This window comes from Phascolarctos cinereus, unplaced genomic scaffold, assembly GCF_003287225.1.
Source record: "Phascolarctos cinereus isolate Bilbo 61053 unplaced genomic scaffold, phaCin_HiC Scaffold_5;HRSCAF=322, whole genome shotgun sequence".
Classification (NCBI taxonomy): Eukaryota; Metazoa; Chordata; class Mammalia; order Diprotodontia; family Phascolarctidae; genus Phascolarctos; species Phascolarctos cinereus.
This window is the reverse complement of record NW_027555958.1, coordinates 66,545,086-66,564,033: the sequence shown is the minus strand read 5'-3', so window position 1 is coordinate 66,564,033 and position 18,948 is coordinate 66,545,086. Positions and strand designations below refer to the sequence as shown.

General features: G+C 34.5%; 1 protein-coding gene across 1 annotated transcript in view; it reads right to left on the bottom strand.

The window, feature by feature from the left end:
• COL11A1 (collagen type XI alpha 1 chain) overlaps positions 1-18,948 on the bottom strand; it is a 284,803-nt gene that overhangs the window by 139,618 nt on the left and 126,237 nt on the right. Inside the window, 5 exon segments of the mRNA XM_021000146.1 lie at positions 9-62; positions 10,039-10,083; positions 10,166-10,219; positions 12,347-12,391; positions 14,177-14,230. Coding sequence (XP_020855805.1) covers positions 9-62; positions 10,039-10,083; positions 10,166-10,219; positions 12,347-12,391; positions 14,177-14,230 — 252 coding nt within the window.

The window sequence follows — 18,948 nt, the reverse complement described above, 5'->3', positions numbered from 1 at the left end:
CTACTCACTCTGTCACCTTTAAGACCCATGTCTCCTTTAAATCCAGGAAAACCATCTTCACCCTAAACAAAAGATAAGTAACATATGTCTATTTAACCATGTCAATGTCATTCTACAATTAAAATGTTAAATACTCTTAGTTACTATATATCAATCATGCTAAATATTCACATCAATAGTCGCTTTTACAATTGAAAAGAAAAAATTCTGAGGAAAATATTTCTTCTTAGATTTGTTTAAAAAAATGAACCTATCAGTTACTGGTTTAGGACCTTGGAAATCATCTCGTCTAATTCAGTCATTTATACATTGTGAGGGGGTGGGGATTAGCCAGACTCTTCACTATAATATACACAAAAGGTAGTTATTTAGCCTTAGCTTGAATACTTCCAGTAAGGGGGAAGCTTATGCCCTTGTTGGCTAACTACAGTTGTTGGGAAATTTTTTCCTTAGGGTCAAGTTTAACTTTGCCTTTTTTCAATGTCCACTCATTTCTAATTCTATCCTCTGGACCCAAATAAAATAAATCAGATTTCTCCTCTACTTGTCTACTCTTGAAATGCTTTAAGTCGGCTAACCCTTCCTGCTGACTCCCTCCCCACCTCATCTTTTCTACTCCAATCTAAACATCCCCAATCACCCCAAATGACCTTCACATAAGCCTTCACCATCTTTGTTGCCCTCCTCTCCCCTCTCTCCAGATTATCAAAGTCCATCTCAAAAGCCAATGCCCTAAACTGAACATAGATATGATATCCCTGAAAACTATAAAGATGAATTTGGTTGTGAGGCCTGTAACTACAGATTAAAAAAAAAAAATATATATATATATATATATATATATATATATATATATATATATATATATATATATATATGTCATTTTAATAGCTAGAATAGCCAGATCATGGCTTTGAATCCATGTTCTCCAAATCCATTTTGTACTCTAGCTGAAAGGATTCGATTCTATTTCTGACTGAATTCTGTACATGCTAATGAATTGACCAGGTCTATGGTTCAGTTAACATTATTGAGTTAATTGCTATTATACTAGATCAGAGATGTCAAACATGTGCATCATGGGCCACATGTGACCCACAACACTATTAAATGCAGCCTGAACTAGATTAAAATGTAATTGGGAAATATTTAACAAAATAAATAAAAAATACAACAAACCACAGATAATATTACATTTTGAAACTAAGTCAATATAAGGCCTATGGGGATCCTTGTATGGTCTATTAGCCCTTGTTTCCACTTGAATTTAACAACACTGTACTGGAGCCATGTATAAGAGGATAACTAATTCAGACACATAAGGCCTATTTTCTTTGAATGTTTCTATGCTTATTAACACTCACAGGGAGCCAACAGTCAAATTACAGTTTGATTTGAATCTCACATCAAAGAGCAAGTAATTTTGTATATCTGACAATAAATTGAAGCTTCATTCATTCTTAATTTTTCAAGACAGATAATGAATTTCTTTCCAACTTAATTTCTTTCCAACAGGAGTATTGAAAGCAGGCTTTGGGAGAGGCAGGATACTCTCAGTGCAATTTGGTAATGACAGACATGTGAAAGATCAAAATGGCACTTAATTTCCTAATGACTAATTTCTTCATCTTTTTTTCCCCAAAGCATAACACTGTAATAACATGCTTGCCATGTTTGAAAGAAGATTTTATTCTTTAAGAAAAAACTAATAACCATTTTAGTTTTGCTTTTTAAACATAGGCATATCCATAAAGAGGAGCCTATCAATGGGACTCTAACTTCATAAACCTTTTTTTTTTCCCAATGCCTAATCACTACAGCAAAGTAAATTAAGTTACTGTTGTGGTTATCCTTTCAGACATGAGCAAATGGTGCAGTACATGCGAAGGATAAATGATGGACAGATAGTGAAAAAATCTAGGGTAATGGATACTCCATTTGGCATCTATGCCCTATCAATAGGACAGGAGAGCTTATGAAAGGGTAAAGGCAATGTTTGCAAAGGAGTGGTAGCTGTGGATGAAGTGTGATTTTCATCTTGAGATGGATACTCATGTTAGTCATAAATCCACTGAAACAAATCACGGATACATTGTGGTACTCAAATCCTGGAATATCAGTTTTTAATGTAGTGATCCTGTCAATTAAAGGAGCTATTGACCCCCCAAATGATCAGATCTGAATTTATCAAATGAAATATATGGAAGCAATGCTGCTTGAGGTCCAGAGACTGTACATGAGACTAGAAACTTTATTTCAATCCTAATTCTGTCTACTTCAGCAGCACGTGGATTATGGTCATATCATGTTACACTTGGAAAGTAACAGAGATCGATTCAACCTCCTCATTTTATAGATAGGAAACTAAGGCTCATGGAGGCTACAGAGAACATTGACAACATGGAGTTTTTCCAGAGGCATGTGATCAGGATTTGCTTACTCTGGTATAATGGACAGAATACCAGACTTGGAGTCAGTATGATAAGTGCAAGTCCTGCCTCTGGTATAATGGACAAAATACCAAACTTGGAGTCAGAATGATAAGTGCAAGTCCTGCCTCTGTGGGACTCTAGGCAAGTTACTTTCCCTCTTAGCCTCAGTTTCCTCATATTGACAATGCAGATAATAATAGCATCTGTTTCACAGAGTTACAACGTGCAAATGGGATGTTATATATAAAGTACTTTGCAAAATTTAAAACATTATGTAGATGTTAGCTATCATTATTATTTCAATTCCAAATATGATGATCATGTACTGAAAATTGAACTAGATTTTGAGTCCCAGGATAAGGTTCAAATCCCGTTACTTTGGGAAAGTCACTGAACATCTCTAGGCCTCATTTTGCTCATATGTAAAATAAGGATAGACTAGATAATCCATAGTCTCTTCCCACTCTCAATCCTAAGAATGGTAGAATCCCCGGCCAAGATTTAAATTAAGGAACACATAAAAACTATCTTCAAACATCTTTCTTTGCACAGGTTGCCTCCAATTCCTGGAATATTCTCCCTCTTCATAACTTTCTCTAAAAATCTCAGCTTCCCTCAAGGCTCAGTTAATGTGGCATCTCACCTAGGAAGCCTTTCCTGATATCCTTTGTGGTTAATGATCTATTCCTTTACCAAATATTATCATATTTTTTTTATGTTTGTATGTTGTATCTTCCCAAATGAATGTAAGCTCCTTAAGAGGCACATTCTTGTTTGTTCATTTTTTGTTTTGTTTTGTATCCTCAGCACCTACCAGTGTCCTACACATTGGAGGCATTTTATAAATATCTGTTGGATTGGACTAGGTTGGACTGAACCATTGGGATTTCCAGGAGATACAGAAGAAAAAAGATATCATTAGGAATGTTCCAGGAGATAGTAAATCTCCCTTTATGACATCTTAGGAAGAGGATGAGTGATTACTTATTGGGACATTTACACTTGTCAGATTTTTGCTTAAAATAGTGACTGTACAATTCTACAAAATGTCAAGTATTTCCAACCCAAATTCAAACAATGGCCTTTTAGATTTTTCTATTAGAGTGATCCTTCTCACATGTCCCTCTTTCTATGCATTTTTCCCTTGACTGCTGCTATACATATGCTAGCAACATTTGTCCCTGAAATGATTCCCGAGAAATTCCCCACCTCCTCCTCATTCCCTGCAAATTGTCAGTTACCATTACTTCACAGAGGAAAAAAGGGGTAAAAATCTATACCAGGTGCTGTTTTTATTTTTATTCACAACCAATAGAAATTCTAAACACATATGATTTTCTATCACAGGCAAATAATAGTCAATGAATTGGTTATTCAATACTTGTCCAATTGCTACACTCAAGTAGTTGGTCTCAGAATTGACAATATACATGGAAAGTGTCATTGCAATTATCAGAATGTATTTGATATTATTATCAGAAGATCCTCATCTATTCAAAACATATTCCTGCTTTTCAGAATAGTAAATAGCAAAATGTCTATACTTAAACCTTTAATGTCTTAGCAAGCAACATGAAGTTTGTTGTAGTTTTTATTTTCCTTACAAAAATGAAACAAAACGGATGAAGCTTTATCCACTTATACTATTCTTTGACTGATGCCAAACTCATTCAAGGTTCTTTTGAAAACATTATAGTAGTTAGGCCTGATTTCTGTTATATGAAAGTGTATTTGTGTTTGGGTGGAGGTGAGGGGAGTAGGGGAAGGGGATGCTGCCAAGAATGTACTTTTCTCTGCTTATTCAAATGAATAAGGACAATCAGTACCCTTGGCAAATGAATACTCATACCATTCTGAAATTATGTTAATAAATGGTCCACATGGATTATGGGTGAGTGAAAAAACCATCTTGCATAACTACTAGGTTATTCATTCCCAGAATTCTTTAGTTATCCATGCCTTTGGAGGCAGAATGGCTTAGGAATATTTCCCTGCCTAACAACATTTCACTTAAATAAGTGGGTTATACCCCATTTTTCATAACCCATAAGGCAAATACGTTAGGATATTTTCCTTCATGATCAGAAATATTTGTAACTGACTTTCTAAATTATAACAGGAAACATATGTGAGGGAAATTGCCCAAAAATTCATGTCCATGAAATTTTTCCTGCCTGGCCCCCAAATATTAGCTGCTTTTTAATTTTCTTAAATGTATGGATTTTATTAGGAAAGACTGAGGTAAGGTTAGAGGGAGAGATAGGACTACAACTTACTATAAGCGATAGCATATTGTGTAATAGAGCCTTTAATCCCATAATTCTGTTTCTAGATAACAAATTTTATATCTTTTATCATGGCTGATACTGAGGAAGATAGAATACAAGAAAAAAAAACACACACATCTGTTTATGGAATGCTTAATTAAATCCCTGGGACTTATTTGAATACCTAAATTATTCTTGCAATGCAAAGGGGTACTCAAAGGGAAATCAACAATACAGATTAGTTTTTCCCACCTGAACTAGATGCTTTTCTTTTCCCAAAGACTATCTACATAATTACAAGCATTCAAGTAAAAAGTCTGAAAATCAGCCAATGATCCACATCCTCAGATGCTTGTCAGAGAAAGCCAGTCACAGGAAATCATCAACTCATATTTTCTATCACAATACTAAAGAACAATATAAATGGCTATTTCTGAATCTGAAATCAGAGCCCCTTTAAAACTTTTGAGTTATAAACATGTAACAAATGCAAAGCACTGATCATACCTATACCAAACTATCTTTAAATTTGCTAAAGATATTCTCTGGCTTAACAAGAAATGAAGATGATGGAGACAAGATACTTTCTTTCAAAGACATAAGGTCCTATATAAATGTGAGTGATCCTGCAACATTTTCACCATTATCTTACTCTTTTCTTTTCTGATTGAGTGTATGCTAGAAACAACCTTGGGATAAGTTACTATTCTGCTATTATTACTGTTCACTTGATGATTTTTGGACTAACTGAAGGTGGATTGAGTGACTTTGGTAACTGAGCAGAGGGATGCAAGCTCATCTTCTGTAGACTGATTGAAAACATCCTTGGTAAAACTCTAGTAGCAGACAGGATTTTGAAGATTGTTAGTCCAAAAAGTATTTCTATGCGTTTTTAACCTCCTCATAATGTACTCTCAGTCATTCAATAAGCATTTATTAAGCACCTATTGTATTAAGCAATGGAGACACAAAGAAAGGCAAAAGACAATCCCTGTTCTTAAAAAGCTCTCACCATTTTTTAGGTTGGCCTTGGACTTGAAAGACAGACTCAGTTCTATTTAGAAGTGATGATGATGTATATAAGGGTAAGCAGAACCACAGGGCAGCTAGGTGGCGAAGTGGATAACGCGCCGGCCCTGAAGTCAGGAGGACCTCAGACATATTAACACTCACTAGCTGTGTGAACGTGGGCAAATCACTTAACCCTGATTGCGTCACCAAAAAAAAAAAAAAAGAACCACAGTGGTAATAAACTATCTCCCTCCACAATTTCCTACAAAGGAACTGGTAATTAGCTCAATATCTAACATGCAGCATGGGGCAGAACTTCCTTTGCTGACAAGGGAGAGTAAGTAAATCAATCACCACTCACCACATAACCATCAAGGGTTCCAGATACTAGACCTTGATACCTGTCTCTTTCTATTTAGCCTCCAGGTCATTCAAACCAGATGATATTCTGAGTCTCTGCTTCATAACTCTTAGTGACCTCATCAAGTCCATTATTTCCATGCAGATGACTCCCAAAGCTACATATCCATCTTTCATCTCAGTCCTAAAGTTTAGGCCACCAACTGATAGCTGAACTGAGCTCTTACGTTTTATTTGAAACCTAAGAAGGGCAACTTTTCTCTTTTGGCTAAGGATACTATTATCTTTCCATTCACCCAAGTTCACGACCTTCAATACTTCAGTTCCTTTCCAGTTTTCTTACGGTTTATTTCCCTCCACATATTACACAAACTAACTATGATGGCCTACCATTTGCTTCTCTTTATAGACAACACACAATCTCCCAACTTAGCATTTTCCCTATTTGTCCCCTATGACTAGAATGTTCTTTCTCCTTATCTTCACTTCCTGGACTCCCAGCATTCTTTAAGACTCAGCTCAACTTCCACCTTCTTTTAGGACTTTTCTGATTTCTTCTAGCATTCCAGCTTCCCCCACCAATAATGCCTTTCACCTGAGACTACCTTCCATTTACACTATGTATATCTTGTATAAATATAGTGGGCTCCTCAATTAGAATGGGCGCTCCATGAAATCAATAACTGTTTTTGCCTTTCTTTCTGTTCCCAACTCTAAGCACAGTAAGAGGCACAAAATGAGGGGTCAATAAATGGTTTTTAACTAACTCCATTCTCTTTCAACCATGTATTCAATCAGTTGTCAATTCTTGTCAATTCTGCCTATACCACATCTACCACATCATACCCCTTCTCTATACTTGCAGTGTAGCCATCTTACTTCAGGGACTCATCATCTTTCTCCTAGACACCTAATTTGTTTCCTTTCATACAAACTTTCACCTCTCTGATTCATTTTCCAAAGGCTGCCAAATTGATATTTCTAAGTCCCAGGTTTGACCATATCAGTTCCCTGATATTTCAGTGGCACCCTAAGGCCACTAGGATGAATTACAGTCTTGTTTGTCATTGATGGTCCTTCAAAATAAGACTCCAACCAACTCCCTCTCTCATTTCTAGAATGTTTTCCTTCTTCATAATCATCTCTTGGAATTCCTAACTCCATTCTAGGTTTAACTCAGGTGTCACTTCCTGAGCTCCTTCCCCGCCCCAAGTTGTTAGGGCTTCCCCAACCCTCCTGAAATGATTTTTCTATTATTTTACCACGTATATATTATTCTCCCCAATAGAATAAGTCCTTTCAAAGCAGGGAGTGTTTCATTCTTATTTTTGTATCCCCAGTGCCTGGCACACAGTTGTGGCTCCAAAAATTCATGTTGAATTGAACTGAATCTCTCTTACTAAAGGTAGTTTAAGACTGACATGGCAGTACTATCTCTATTAGAGTAAAGAGAAGTATTTTCTTGCCCTCAGATTATATGATGGGAAAACTGGAAAAGAACCGTTGGAATGAATTTAACAATTTAAATAACTTAGACCTGAAAAATAAAAACACACACACAAATGCTTTAGAATAAAGCATATCATTGAATAAAAGGAATGCTGTCATTTGACTAGAATTAATGTATGCATGAAGGTAACACACACACACACACACATACACACATACACTTTGGTCCTCTCCTCAAGCCCTTATTCTTCTGTGAATCAGGTAGATAAACCTGGATTCTCAAACACTCTTCCAGTGAAGCACAAAATCTGCCAGTTTCTATCAAGTAAGAATGACTTCTAAAATAATCAAGTGAAGAACTGGCTTCATTGATCCTCCTCTAACAAGATACTCTTTTTCTTGGCTAGAGCACTTTCTCTGGTTGTCCCCCATGTTCTTTCTTCTTATCTCCATTCCCCTGGCTTCCCTCAGTTCACTCAAATGTCAGCTAAAATCCCTCTTTGTACAGGAAACTTTGCCCACCTCCTCTTAATTCTAATGCCTTCCCTCAATTATGGCCTATTTATCTTAAATAGAGCTTTTTTGGTACATATTTGTGTGTTTGTTTGTTGACTCCCTCAATAGATTGTGAGCTCCTCAAGGACAAGTCTGTCTTTTGCCTTTCTTTGTATCCCCAGTGCTTAGCATAGTACCTGGGGAGTTTAATAAATCCCTACAGATAGCCTGACTGTAATTTGAGGCTATTCCATTTAAATTCAGGGAGGCATCACTAGATAGTTAGCTAGCAAGTAATGGTAGAATCAGAAGATGGGGAGATAAGGTATTGTATATGAGTAGCAGCTATTTTTTTTATTATTATAACAATTAATAAAAAAAAAACTGTGTACTAAGACACAAAGAGCCTGCAATAAGGAACAGGGAGGAAGTACCCGCACATATGAAGTCACCAAGCCTTGAAGTCCAAGTAAATCTATTAGGTACACAACAAAATGATGACACACTAATGATTCAGGATAATCCCTTAGGTTATTTAAACACAAGAATTTCTACATCATCTTTGGAATAAAAACCCAAATTTTAAAATTTTGATGCCTTCCAAAAAATACAAATAGATGGAAATCTCAGGCTTTTTATGCTGCTTTGAATTTTACCACTAATAGTCCTGACATAAATGCGTGGTTGTTTGTCTCCATAGAATCTAGGCCTAGAGGGGAGGTTAGAAGACTCTCTAGTCCAAAACCCTCATTAATAGATGAAGGAAATGAAGTTAAGAGACATGAAGTGACTGATACAAAATCACAAAGGTAGTAAGTGACAATGATGGGATTTGAACCCAACTTCATTCAATGAAAAATGTCAGTTGTGTTTAGGAACAAATATGTTTGTGAGGGTCAAGTTAAAGTTAGGAGGCAGAATAGTTATAGATTTTCCCCTCATATGATTTTAGCTCTTAGCCATACCAATTGGTTAATATTGAGATTAGGTTGTTTATACTTTAGCCAAGATTTTACAAAGATAATTTCACAATGCATTTTATTAAGCCTCAAGCAAATATTAAGACTATACTAAGGCATTGTAACAGGAAATGGGCATACAAGGCAAAAAAGGAAACAGTCCCTGACTTCAAGAAGCTTGCATGCTACTGGGAGAGACAATACACACATAAATATATGCAAGAAGGCATATAAATTTATGTAATTTTGCCACCATAAATGCTTTTTCACAATATAGTGTCTTGGAAATAATTTGTCAGGGGAAGGAATGAGATAGGGAGAAAATTTGGAGCTCCAAATCTTATGGGAGTGAATGTTAAAAACTAAAAATAAGTAAGTTAATAAGAAAAAAGTTAAATAAAGGAAAGGAACTTGGCAAGCAATAAATAAACCGCTTTGAGAAGTTTAAAAAATTTTTCAAGAAATACTGAAGCATTCAGCTTAAAGATTTGCATATAGAAATGTTATACAGATATTCATATTAATAAATGAATATATGTTTGCTGAATAAAATATTTCATGCAAGGTAGAATGTTAGGTGTTGTAAGCAAAGATAAAAAGAGACTCAGTACCTTACTGAAGCACCTTGAAATATAGTAGTTGTAATAAGCTAGAGATGCTTAGTGATGAGAAAGTCTAAGAGAGGATATGTGAAAATTGACTGAAAGGAACATGAAAGGTTATATTAAGAAGAAGCATTTGAGCTGGGCCTTAAAGAACATGCAGAATTCAACAAAGATATGGCAAGGATGACATGTGATTTCTGAACTGTGACAACTCTTTGTCAGTCATTCTGGATACTGCGACTTCATTCAATGAAAAATGTCAATTATGTTAGGGAACCAAATATGTTTGCGAGGGTCAGGTTAAAGTTAAGATGTGGATTAGGTATAGATTTTTCTCACATATGATTTTAGCTCTTAGCCATCCCAATTGGTTAATATTGAGATTAGGTTGTTTATACTTTAGCCAAGATGGATAAGCTATATATTGAAATAATATAATACGTAAAAAGTAAAATCTTACCTTTTCACCTTTAGAGCCCTTAAGACCTCTTACACCATCAGCACCCTATGCAATAAATTAGAAAAACCAAATAAAAATGAGAGTTTCATATTTAAATCAGGCAGTTAGAAGAATATTCAATACTTACCTTCACACCACGGGGTCCAGGATAACCAATGGGACCCTGTGGACCAGGAGGGCCCTGAAAAAGAGTGGATAAATTGAAAATGAGGTTTATTTGTTAATTTATAAATGGCTTATTTTGCAAATAAGTTTTTAAAAAGTGACAGGCTTTTTTTTTTACATATAACTTGGAAAAATCCTCTGTAGTACATTGTTAATTTGTAAAGAAAATTCTGACAGGTATCATAAAGAGTCTAAATGGACACAGTTATAATCGACTGCATATACAAATCAGTTACTTAGTTGTCTCCAGATGTGATAAAATTACTGTTTAAATCAATATCAGCATCAGATTCCTGGGTGGTTAAAAAAAAAAACCAAATAGTTCAGGGTTTTGTTTATCAAAGACATAATGAAGGAGACATAGGAGAAACAAGGCTGTGATGTGTTGGTAGGGAGAAATGAGATGAAAGTCAAGAGCTTTGAGACTGATCTAGTCAATAAAATCATTCTTATTTTCATAAAACAGAGGAACTGATTGGGATGAGGGATTGGGATAGGTCTCCTTAACATGATTTCACAAGGCTCTTTTCTATTTAAGGAATTTGAGACCTAGTTTACTTCAGTTGGGGATAGATATAAGACCTAAGAACTAAAATTGTTTTTTTGGCCACAAGTTAAGCGACAAAGAGAACAGAACACTAAGAATAGTTTTAAGAAGAATCCAAAGAGGAAATCTGATATGAACTTACAGTACAGCCTAGATAAGAAGAAAAGAATTGGAGAGTCACTGGCCAAGAAAACTGCTTGAGAAACCTACAGCCATTGACTGAGAATGGTTTTTGAAGTGTGTTGTATGCCTCTTTACAGAGGAGAGGCTTATTAATCATAACCCACGAATCGGGGAGAGAGTTAAAGACCCAGAAGGTGCCATTTCATCTAAGGACTATAGCTGAGGCACAGCCAAACACTGGAAGGAGTAAATATAATAAAGGGTTAAAGCACCTTCTTTTTAGGGAAGAGACTCACTAACCAAAGTAATTCTTAGTGGGTAGTGAAAACAGAGCTATAATCCTCCATTCAGGAGAGGGGATTATTAACCATAGTATCTCTAATTCAGGGACTTTTAACCTGGGATCTGAACTTTAAAAAAAAAAGTTTTTTGATATATTGCATTTCAATGTAATTGACTTACTTTGCAATCTTGCATTTTTAAAAGCATTTAAAACACCATTCTAAGAAAGGATTATCAACATCTTCACAAGACTGCAAAAAGGTTAAGAAATCATGTTCCCATGGATCATAGGATAAGGCTTTAGAAACCAACAAACACAGCACCCTCATTTATCCCTGAGGGAACTAATCCCAAGGAGATTAGGTGATTTACCCAGAGTCAAAAATTACATTTAAATGATTTAAACTATTGTCAAACAGATATTGATTTCCTACGTGGATTCCTGTCAATATTGGATCTAAGGAACCATATCTGTATTGTGTGGGTTTTAGATTCTATAACTAGTCCAGGATTTTAAAAACTGCTGATTTTTTAGAAATGTTGCAGAACCAATAGTTCTTAATGAAGATGATTTTCTCTGTGTTATTTCAATCCAAACAAATCACTGTTCTGTGATTTTATTTTTCCTACTTAAACATGCTAATCAATTACATGTGTACAGGATAATTCTTGACAAAAAAAAAAGTAAACCTAAGAGAAAATTGTGAATTAAAATATGAACCTGATTCCATCATACATGTTTTAATCGGATACCTTTTCATTGAAATTATTTTGTAATTTCACTGGCATTTTTTGAAGTTCCTCCTCATGTGTCACATGTGCTTTTAAATTTTTGTCTAGGCCTGCCCTCCAGGAATGAGCCAGGAATTAAAAAAGCATAAGCTACCAAATTGGAAATTTAAGCTTACAGGTTATCTATCCAAACCATATGCCAGTTTATTATATCCTGAGAAGACCGAAATAAACATAAATAAAGCCAATGCTATCTAAAAATTAAAATGCTAGTGAAATTGCTCAGATGCCAATACATCTGTCAGGACACGCATGAGTTGAATAGGTTTACTTTCTAGTATTCATATTAATAACTAACAATTTTGAAAGAACAAGTACATTACATGGTTCACAAACTTGAAAGCACTTTCTTACATAGATAAAGAAACCGAACACTGAAGTTTATGCTTTGAAACATACCAGAGCACCTTTTTCTCCAGATTGGCCTTCTTTGCCAGGATGACCCTGAATAAATGAAAGATGTACAGTCATTAGATGGGATATCAACGACTTTTTAAAAACACAACCACGAAAAATTATCTCTCAAGTTTGAAGCTTTCAGGTTTTTTGTTTGTTTTTATTGTTGTTTAGAAATGCAGCTAACTTTTAAAATTACTGAAATGTTAATTTTCTGAAGGAATTTCACATTTCTACCTGAAGGCAAAATATATGGTTTTAAGTGAGAACGTATGAAAATGTTTGTAATTATTAATAGGGTTAGGAATGACAGACTAATCAATATAATGTCCAATGAGATTATGCATGTAAAGGAGTCTTGAAAAGTATATATATATATGTGTGTGTGTGTGTGTGTGTGTGTCCATATATATATATATGGACACACACACATATTTATATATATATATATGTTTATATATATATATATATATATATATATATATATATATATGTATATATATATATATATATATGTATATATATATATATATATATATATATATATATATATATATATATATATGTTATATATATATATATATGTATATATATATATATATATATATATGTGCGAAGGAAGATGCATTTCAATTAAACCAATCTGACATTAACCTGAATATATTTTTCATAGTAAACACTCAAATTTGACTTTTTTTCATTAAGTTTCAAGAGTGGAGACATAGGGAGAGACCTCAAAAACACATCATTTTTTTTTACACGAAGTGTAACCAATTCTCAAATACTGACTATTTGACAAGTGAACAAACAACCAACAATCATATATGCTATCTTATCAAGTAATTAATATTGTGTTAGTTATGTGATTGGGGAAAAATATAGGACAGTCAGATAGTGTAAGCAAAAGACATGCAAAGGACAGCCCACATATTCTTCCCAGTATGCATTCACTGTCAGTATATTATGTGGAAATTTTGCAAATTTGATGACGGGTAGAGATCTGTACTAGAAAGTGTCCAACTAAATAGGAACAAGTATAAAAGTTATTATTGTTAATGACCAGATTTTGAAAACTAATAATGTGTAAAGAATAGTCAATTCTTGATTTTCCATGGTCACTGAGATAATGTGCCCATAGTGTGTATGAGTCTGCTAGAAGGCTTTGTAACACAATGGATGATAGGAAGAAATAGAATACATGGACTCTATCTTCAAGAAAATTGCACTGTAGTTGATATACAAAACATAAATTCATCAAAATGTAAGTTATAATACAAAAGCCAAATATATTTTCAATCCTTCAATAGTTAAATAATATGCAGATTAAAATAATTTTACAGATACATGACGAATTAGGAAGTGAATGTTATTGAAAAGTATTATGAGTCCAGAGGGAGAAATCTCTATTCAACAGAGTAGCCTGGGAAGCTTCATGGAAAAGGACAGCCATTGTACCTTATAAGATAGGTAAGATTAGACTAGGCAGAAAGGATGGGGAAGTATATTTAAGGATAGACATAAAAAAGGATGAATGAAAAAATCATGTTGGGGAAATCTAGTTTGGCTAAAGCAGGAAATTCCTATAGAGGACAAGTAGAACATAAGCTAAAAAAGTAGTTTGAAGATAGATTATGCGTAACCCTAAATAGCCAACAGAACACCACTGATATAAGCAGAATGGTGATATGAGTGTTATATTTTAGAATATTAGTTTTTTTAATGACTAATTTATTACTAGGTTAAAAATGAAGCCTTGTAATGAGATATGTTAACTATAGACTTGCGTTGTCTAAATGTAGAGAAATTTTAAAAAAGACATTTAGTGTTACTTACAGGAGGCCCGTCAGCACCAGCAAGTCCAGCAAGACCAGGTTTTCCCTGTGGACCCTAATTAAAAACCAAAAGAGATCATTTTATAAGAAAATAAAACTCACTGAGCATGCTGTAAGAATGGGTACATAGCACATATCAATAACATCAGAAATATGACAAAATTCTTATGATAAATCAAAAAGTACTATGTTGTTATCAATACTGTTACAAATATTCAAATTACATTTTAGTACATCAAAAAGGTATTTGAGTAAAGCAATTTGATTGAAGAAGGGAAATAGGATGAAAAAGTACCATCAAAATTCAGCAAGAAAAATGGTGTCTTGCTTTATATATTCTACTATATCACTCTTCTCTCCTGCCTCTCTTCTCTTTCCTCCCTCCCTTCTTTCTTTCTTTTTTTCCTTAGTTCTTCCCTCTTCTCCTCCCTTTCTTGTTTCCTTCCCTCCTTGTTTCCTTTCTTTCTTCCTTCTTTCTTCTCTCCCTTCATATAGATGGTAGGGGAAAATAAAGAGAAGTAAAATATAATTTACAATGGCAAAAAACAAAAATTAAAAAAAACACCTCTGGACATGTCTAATGCCTTCTAGTAGGAAGGGAAAGGAATGGGACTAGCCCTAGAACTTCTTGGGACAGAGCAGAAATTTGTAGATGTCATAGTGTACACCTAGGGCTTAGATCCAAAAGGGAGATATGGGGATTATTCCTGCCATGGTTACCCTGGTCCATGTACTCCACCTAGATGGAAAGGTTGAGGACCTTGGCCAAGATCTTGATGTGGAAGATTTCACTTTCCTTCCACTTGGGCTCTTACTCCTTCTGAACAAACCCTTTAACTGTTATTCCACCTTCAATGAAATTTTCAAAAAAAAATGCAAAACTTTCTCTTCTGCTTCAGATAGCTGGAGGTGAATAGCTGCAGTTACACTACCAGGCATCTTAAAGTACTCAGGCATTGAAGAAGGCCAACAATTTGAGTCAATGAGGTACGTTTTTCCCTGTTTTATCAGATCCGTGAATATATCATGGAAATCTTCAGCTGTGAGCTCAGTAAAGCCTTGGGACACTGAGTCCTCTTTGTTCATGGCAGACATCTTTGAGCCTTTGTAGCTCTTTGTTTTCTTCAAGTAGTACCTCTAGGAACACAAATTCTCAGTAAAAGAAGTTGTTATTAGGCCTGGTCTACACTGAGTAAGTGAATGAGTGAGTGAGTGTGTGTGTGTGTGTGTGTGTGTGTGTGTGTGTGTGTGTGTGTGTGTGTAGTTCTTTGGTCTTCTGTTCATACATGTGGTCACTTTTAGCATGCACCTTGTAATGGACAAGTAGCTCCAGCTTCTCTGAGACCACAAGTTCTGGACAGCAATCTCTTGCTGAATTTGATCTGCTTACTTCATTTATAGGCCAATCATTTAGGTCCTTCCCAGCAACTCTGGCATCTGTTGCTGAGGCTACTATGCGTCTATCTTTACATAGCCTCCTCACCCTCTTTTTTTTTCTTAATGCAGAGTTTAAAACTCTAATAAAAACAGTTTCCACAAATACTAATAAGAAGTATATCTTAACTGCATTCAAGAAGAAAACGCTCACAAAGAAATGAAACAGATTATAGAAATATAAAATTTGTTCCAGCTTCTCATTTTGATTCTAGGTATGTCTTTGTTAGAGGTATTACTTCTCATATGCAACAAGTTGAGGGGCTTGCTATTTTATCTACTGTGGCAGAAATTCCCTACATCTACATAATGAGAAGTATAGAGTGTGCTTGCACCTACCCATTCTGACACTTTCTTTTGTTTCTGGACAATTTGTGGAGTGCTGTTTGTATTCAGAAATTCTGGGCAATTTTCTTGTATTGTTTCATGCACTTTATTTAGGTTTTTATTTTTTAATTTGTCAAGTTTTGGGAAGCCTTAAATTATCTCTGCATGTGTTGTCTTTAAGTTCATTTTCACTTAGGTAGTAGCCATGTGTTCTTTTAACATTGTAGACTTTTGCCAGATTATATTCCCTTACAATATGTTTGTGTTATAAGAAGAGATGTACTGGAGCCTGCTTATTAGAACCAATTGTGTGAGCATTTATGCCTTACAAATAAGCAGTGATTGATTTGTTATTTTCTTGACTAGACTTAAGGAAGCAATGGGGAAAATGATAATAGGAAGATTTGAATTTAGGAGGTATTGTGTGTACATTTTTTTTTAATTTCTGAAAAGCCTGTTGTAAAATATTTATAAGCACACCCATACTTATAAATCTACCAATCTACTTTTTAGAGAGATTCTCCTTTTTGAATTCATATTTCCACCTCATCAGTTTATTAGTTTTTAAATTATGCATTTAAAGGTTTAAGTTCTAATGTACATTTATTCCCAATCTCTTGTTTTATGGATTTCATTTTGCTTTCAACCATTTTTAATTCTCCTGGGCATCCACAGGATTCGGCATTTCATCAAGATTTTGCATTATTTTCTTTTCTCTTGAAATAGTTGAAAGGCTTTGTAGTCTCCTTGAGGATTTACTAATCATCATTCCTTCTGGTTTTAGAAAGGAACCTTTCTGTTGATTTATCTGTTTGAACTCTGGGATTAATTTATGGGCTTTTATCTTGAAGCCCCTTAGAAATATTCTCTTTTCATTACTTTCTGATTTCTCTCACTTTGATAGTGTTATACTTACAAGGTGGGATTTGAAAGCTTCTCTACCTTAACATGGATATTGGGGAATTGAAGTATATAGGCTTTGCAGGCCTGGTCTCCTACCTTAAGGCTCCTACTCCCTGAGGAAAGAAGGCTAGCTGAAAGTGTGTTTAAGGCACCTTTCCTTCAGCTATAGCAGTTGAATGTCAATAATTTGTCTTTAGGTAAATGTATGTATGTATATGTGTGTGTGTATATGGATATACACAAATATATGTATATATGTCTCTGTGTATATACATACGCATATATATCTATGTGTATATATGTATATAAACTTGTATCTATTTATGTCAACTTAGATATTTTTTACACAAGACCAATGTTGTATTTTTAAATGCTAAAGTGAAATTTTAATTCCAATTAAAAAAACTTCCTTACCATATGTTGATATCTGTTTACTTGTTGGTACTTTCCCTCACAGAGCTCCTGCCCTATTATAGCATTTGTGTGTGTGTACTTTTTATCTTTTAAATAACATTTATATAATGATGACAACAACTCCTTGAATTGTTATGCATGCTGGACATATTGAATAAGACTAGGTAATCAAAATGTCAAGGAAAACATCATCTTTGTCTGATTTTTTTCCCTTCATCTAATTTCAATATAATAAAACATTCATTCCCTACAAAGTATCTGAAATTTAATCATTGACATCACTGTTAAAAATTAAAGATTTTGGAAAGAAAAATGAACATTATGACTGACATATTAGAAATGTTAAATGCTGAATAAAAATTAAACAAAACTCATTCTTCTTCTGATTTATACGTGTGTGTGTGTGTGTGTGTGTGTGTGCGTGCGCACGTGTGTATGTAATTTTCTCCTGTTTTTCAGGACTTCTCTTTTATCTTCATGAGAAAAGAAAAATTTTGATGATATGATTTATTAAGTAAGCCTTAATTAAAATGCTATTCTAATGTCTTTTAGCCATCTTGGGTCAACCTTGCATTTCTAAAGGCTGGACTTTGGGAGCATAAGCTGTTATAGAGCTGAGCAAGCTAGAGAACTGGAGAAACTTAGATAAAAGGTCCAAAGATGACTTATATTCAATATCTATTAAAAAAAAATTCAGAGATGATGTTCGAAGCCTGCCAATAGGTGATGATTTCTAAAGAGAAGAGGGGAGAAGAACAAGCACTTATTAAACATCTCTGGTATGCCAGATCCTGAGCTAACACTGGCAATAAAAAGGAAGGCAAAAAAAAAAATAAAGTTCCTGCTCTCAAGGAGCTCACAGTCTAATGAATGAGAAGTCATAGCACCTCACTTCCTATAGGTAATAATGTAGTTGAGATCCACCTTGGTAAGTGATAGCCATACCTATGAACCCATTGATACTTAAAAAACTGAAATACACATAGCAGAAGCATAGAAGACAGAGAGATAGATCTTAAATGATAGCTATGATAGCTGTCTTCAATTTTTTCCATGTTTCTCAGAATATTAATGGCATATGAATAGAAGAGATTCAGATATTGTCTTTCATGTCTGGCTAAGCAGACAAAATTTCAGCATTTGAATCTCTTTTAATAGCCTCATGCAAACATAATGAACATTGTGATGGAAAAGTTAATGAGCACATGAAGAAGTATGCAATCTATGATAAATGATGTATTTTTACAAAAGGCCAAATTGTGATAAAAAGTGGCAAGGGAGTGATTTTAGGGCCTAAAGACAAGGATGACTGAAAAACATGCTTTGGGGAGAGATTTTAGAATGCGTGGACTATATATTTCGCCATTTCCCTAGAACAACATTCATGCAAAGGTAGGCATAGGAAAAAATACATGGATCATTTCGTAAAATCCACATAAAATCAATACTGCTCATAAAAAAATATCAGGATATCAGGATAACATATGAATGAATTAGCTAGCATTGGGGGAACAGAAGTTACTGCTTTGATGATGCCATAGAGAAGGAAGGGCAAAAATCTGCATACAATAAAGGGTTTATTATCTCACATGAAATGATTAATGAGCACAGAGTCTCATCTTCACAAAGAAAGTGGTGACAGTTAAAAGTTCCAAATTTACCCTTTTATCATAACTTGTAAAATAAAATGCTATT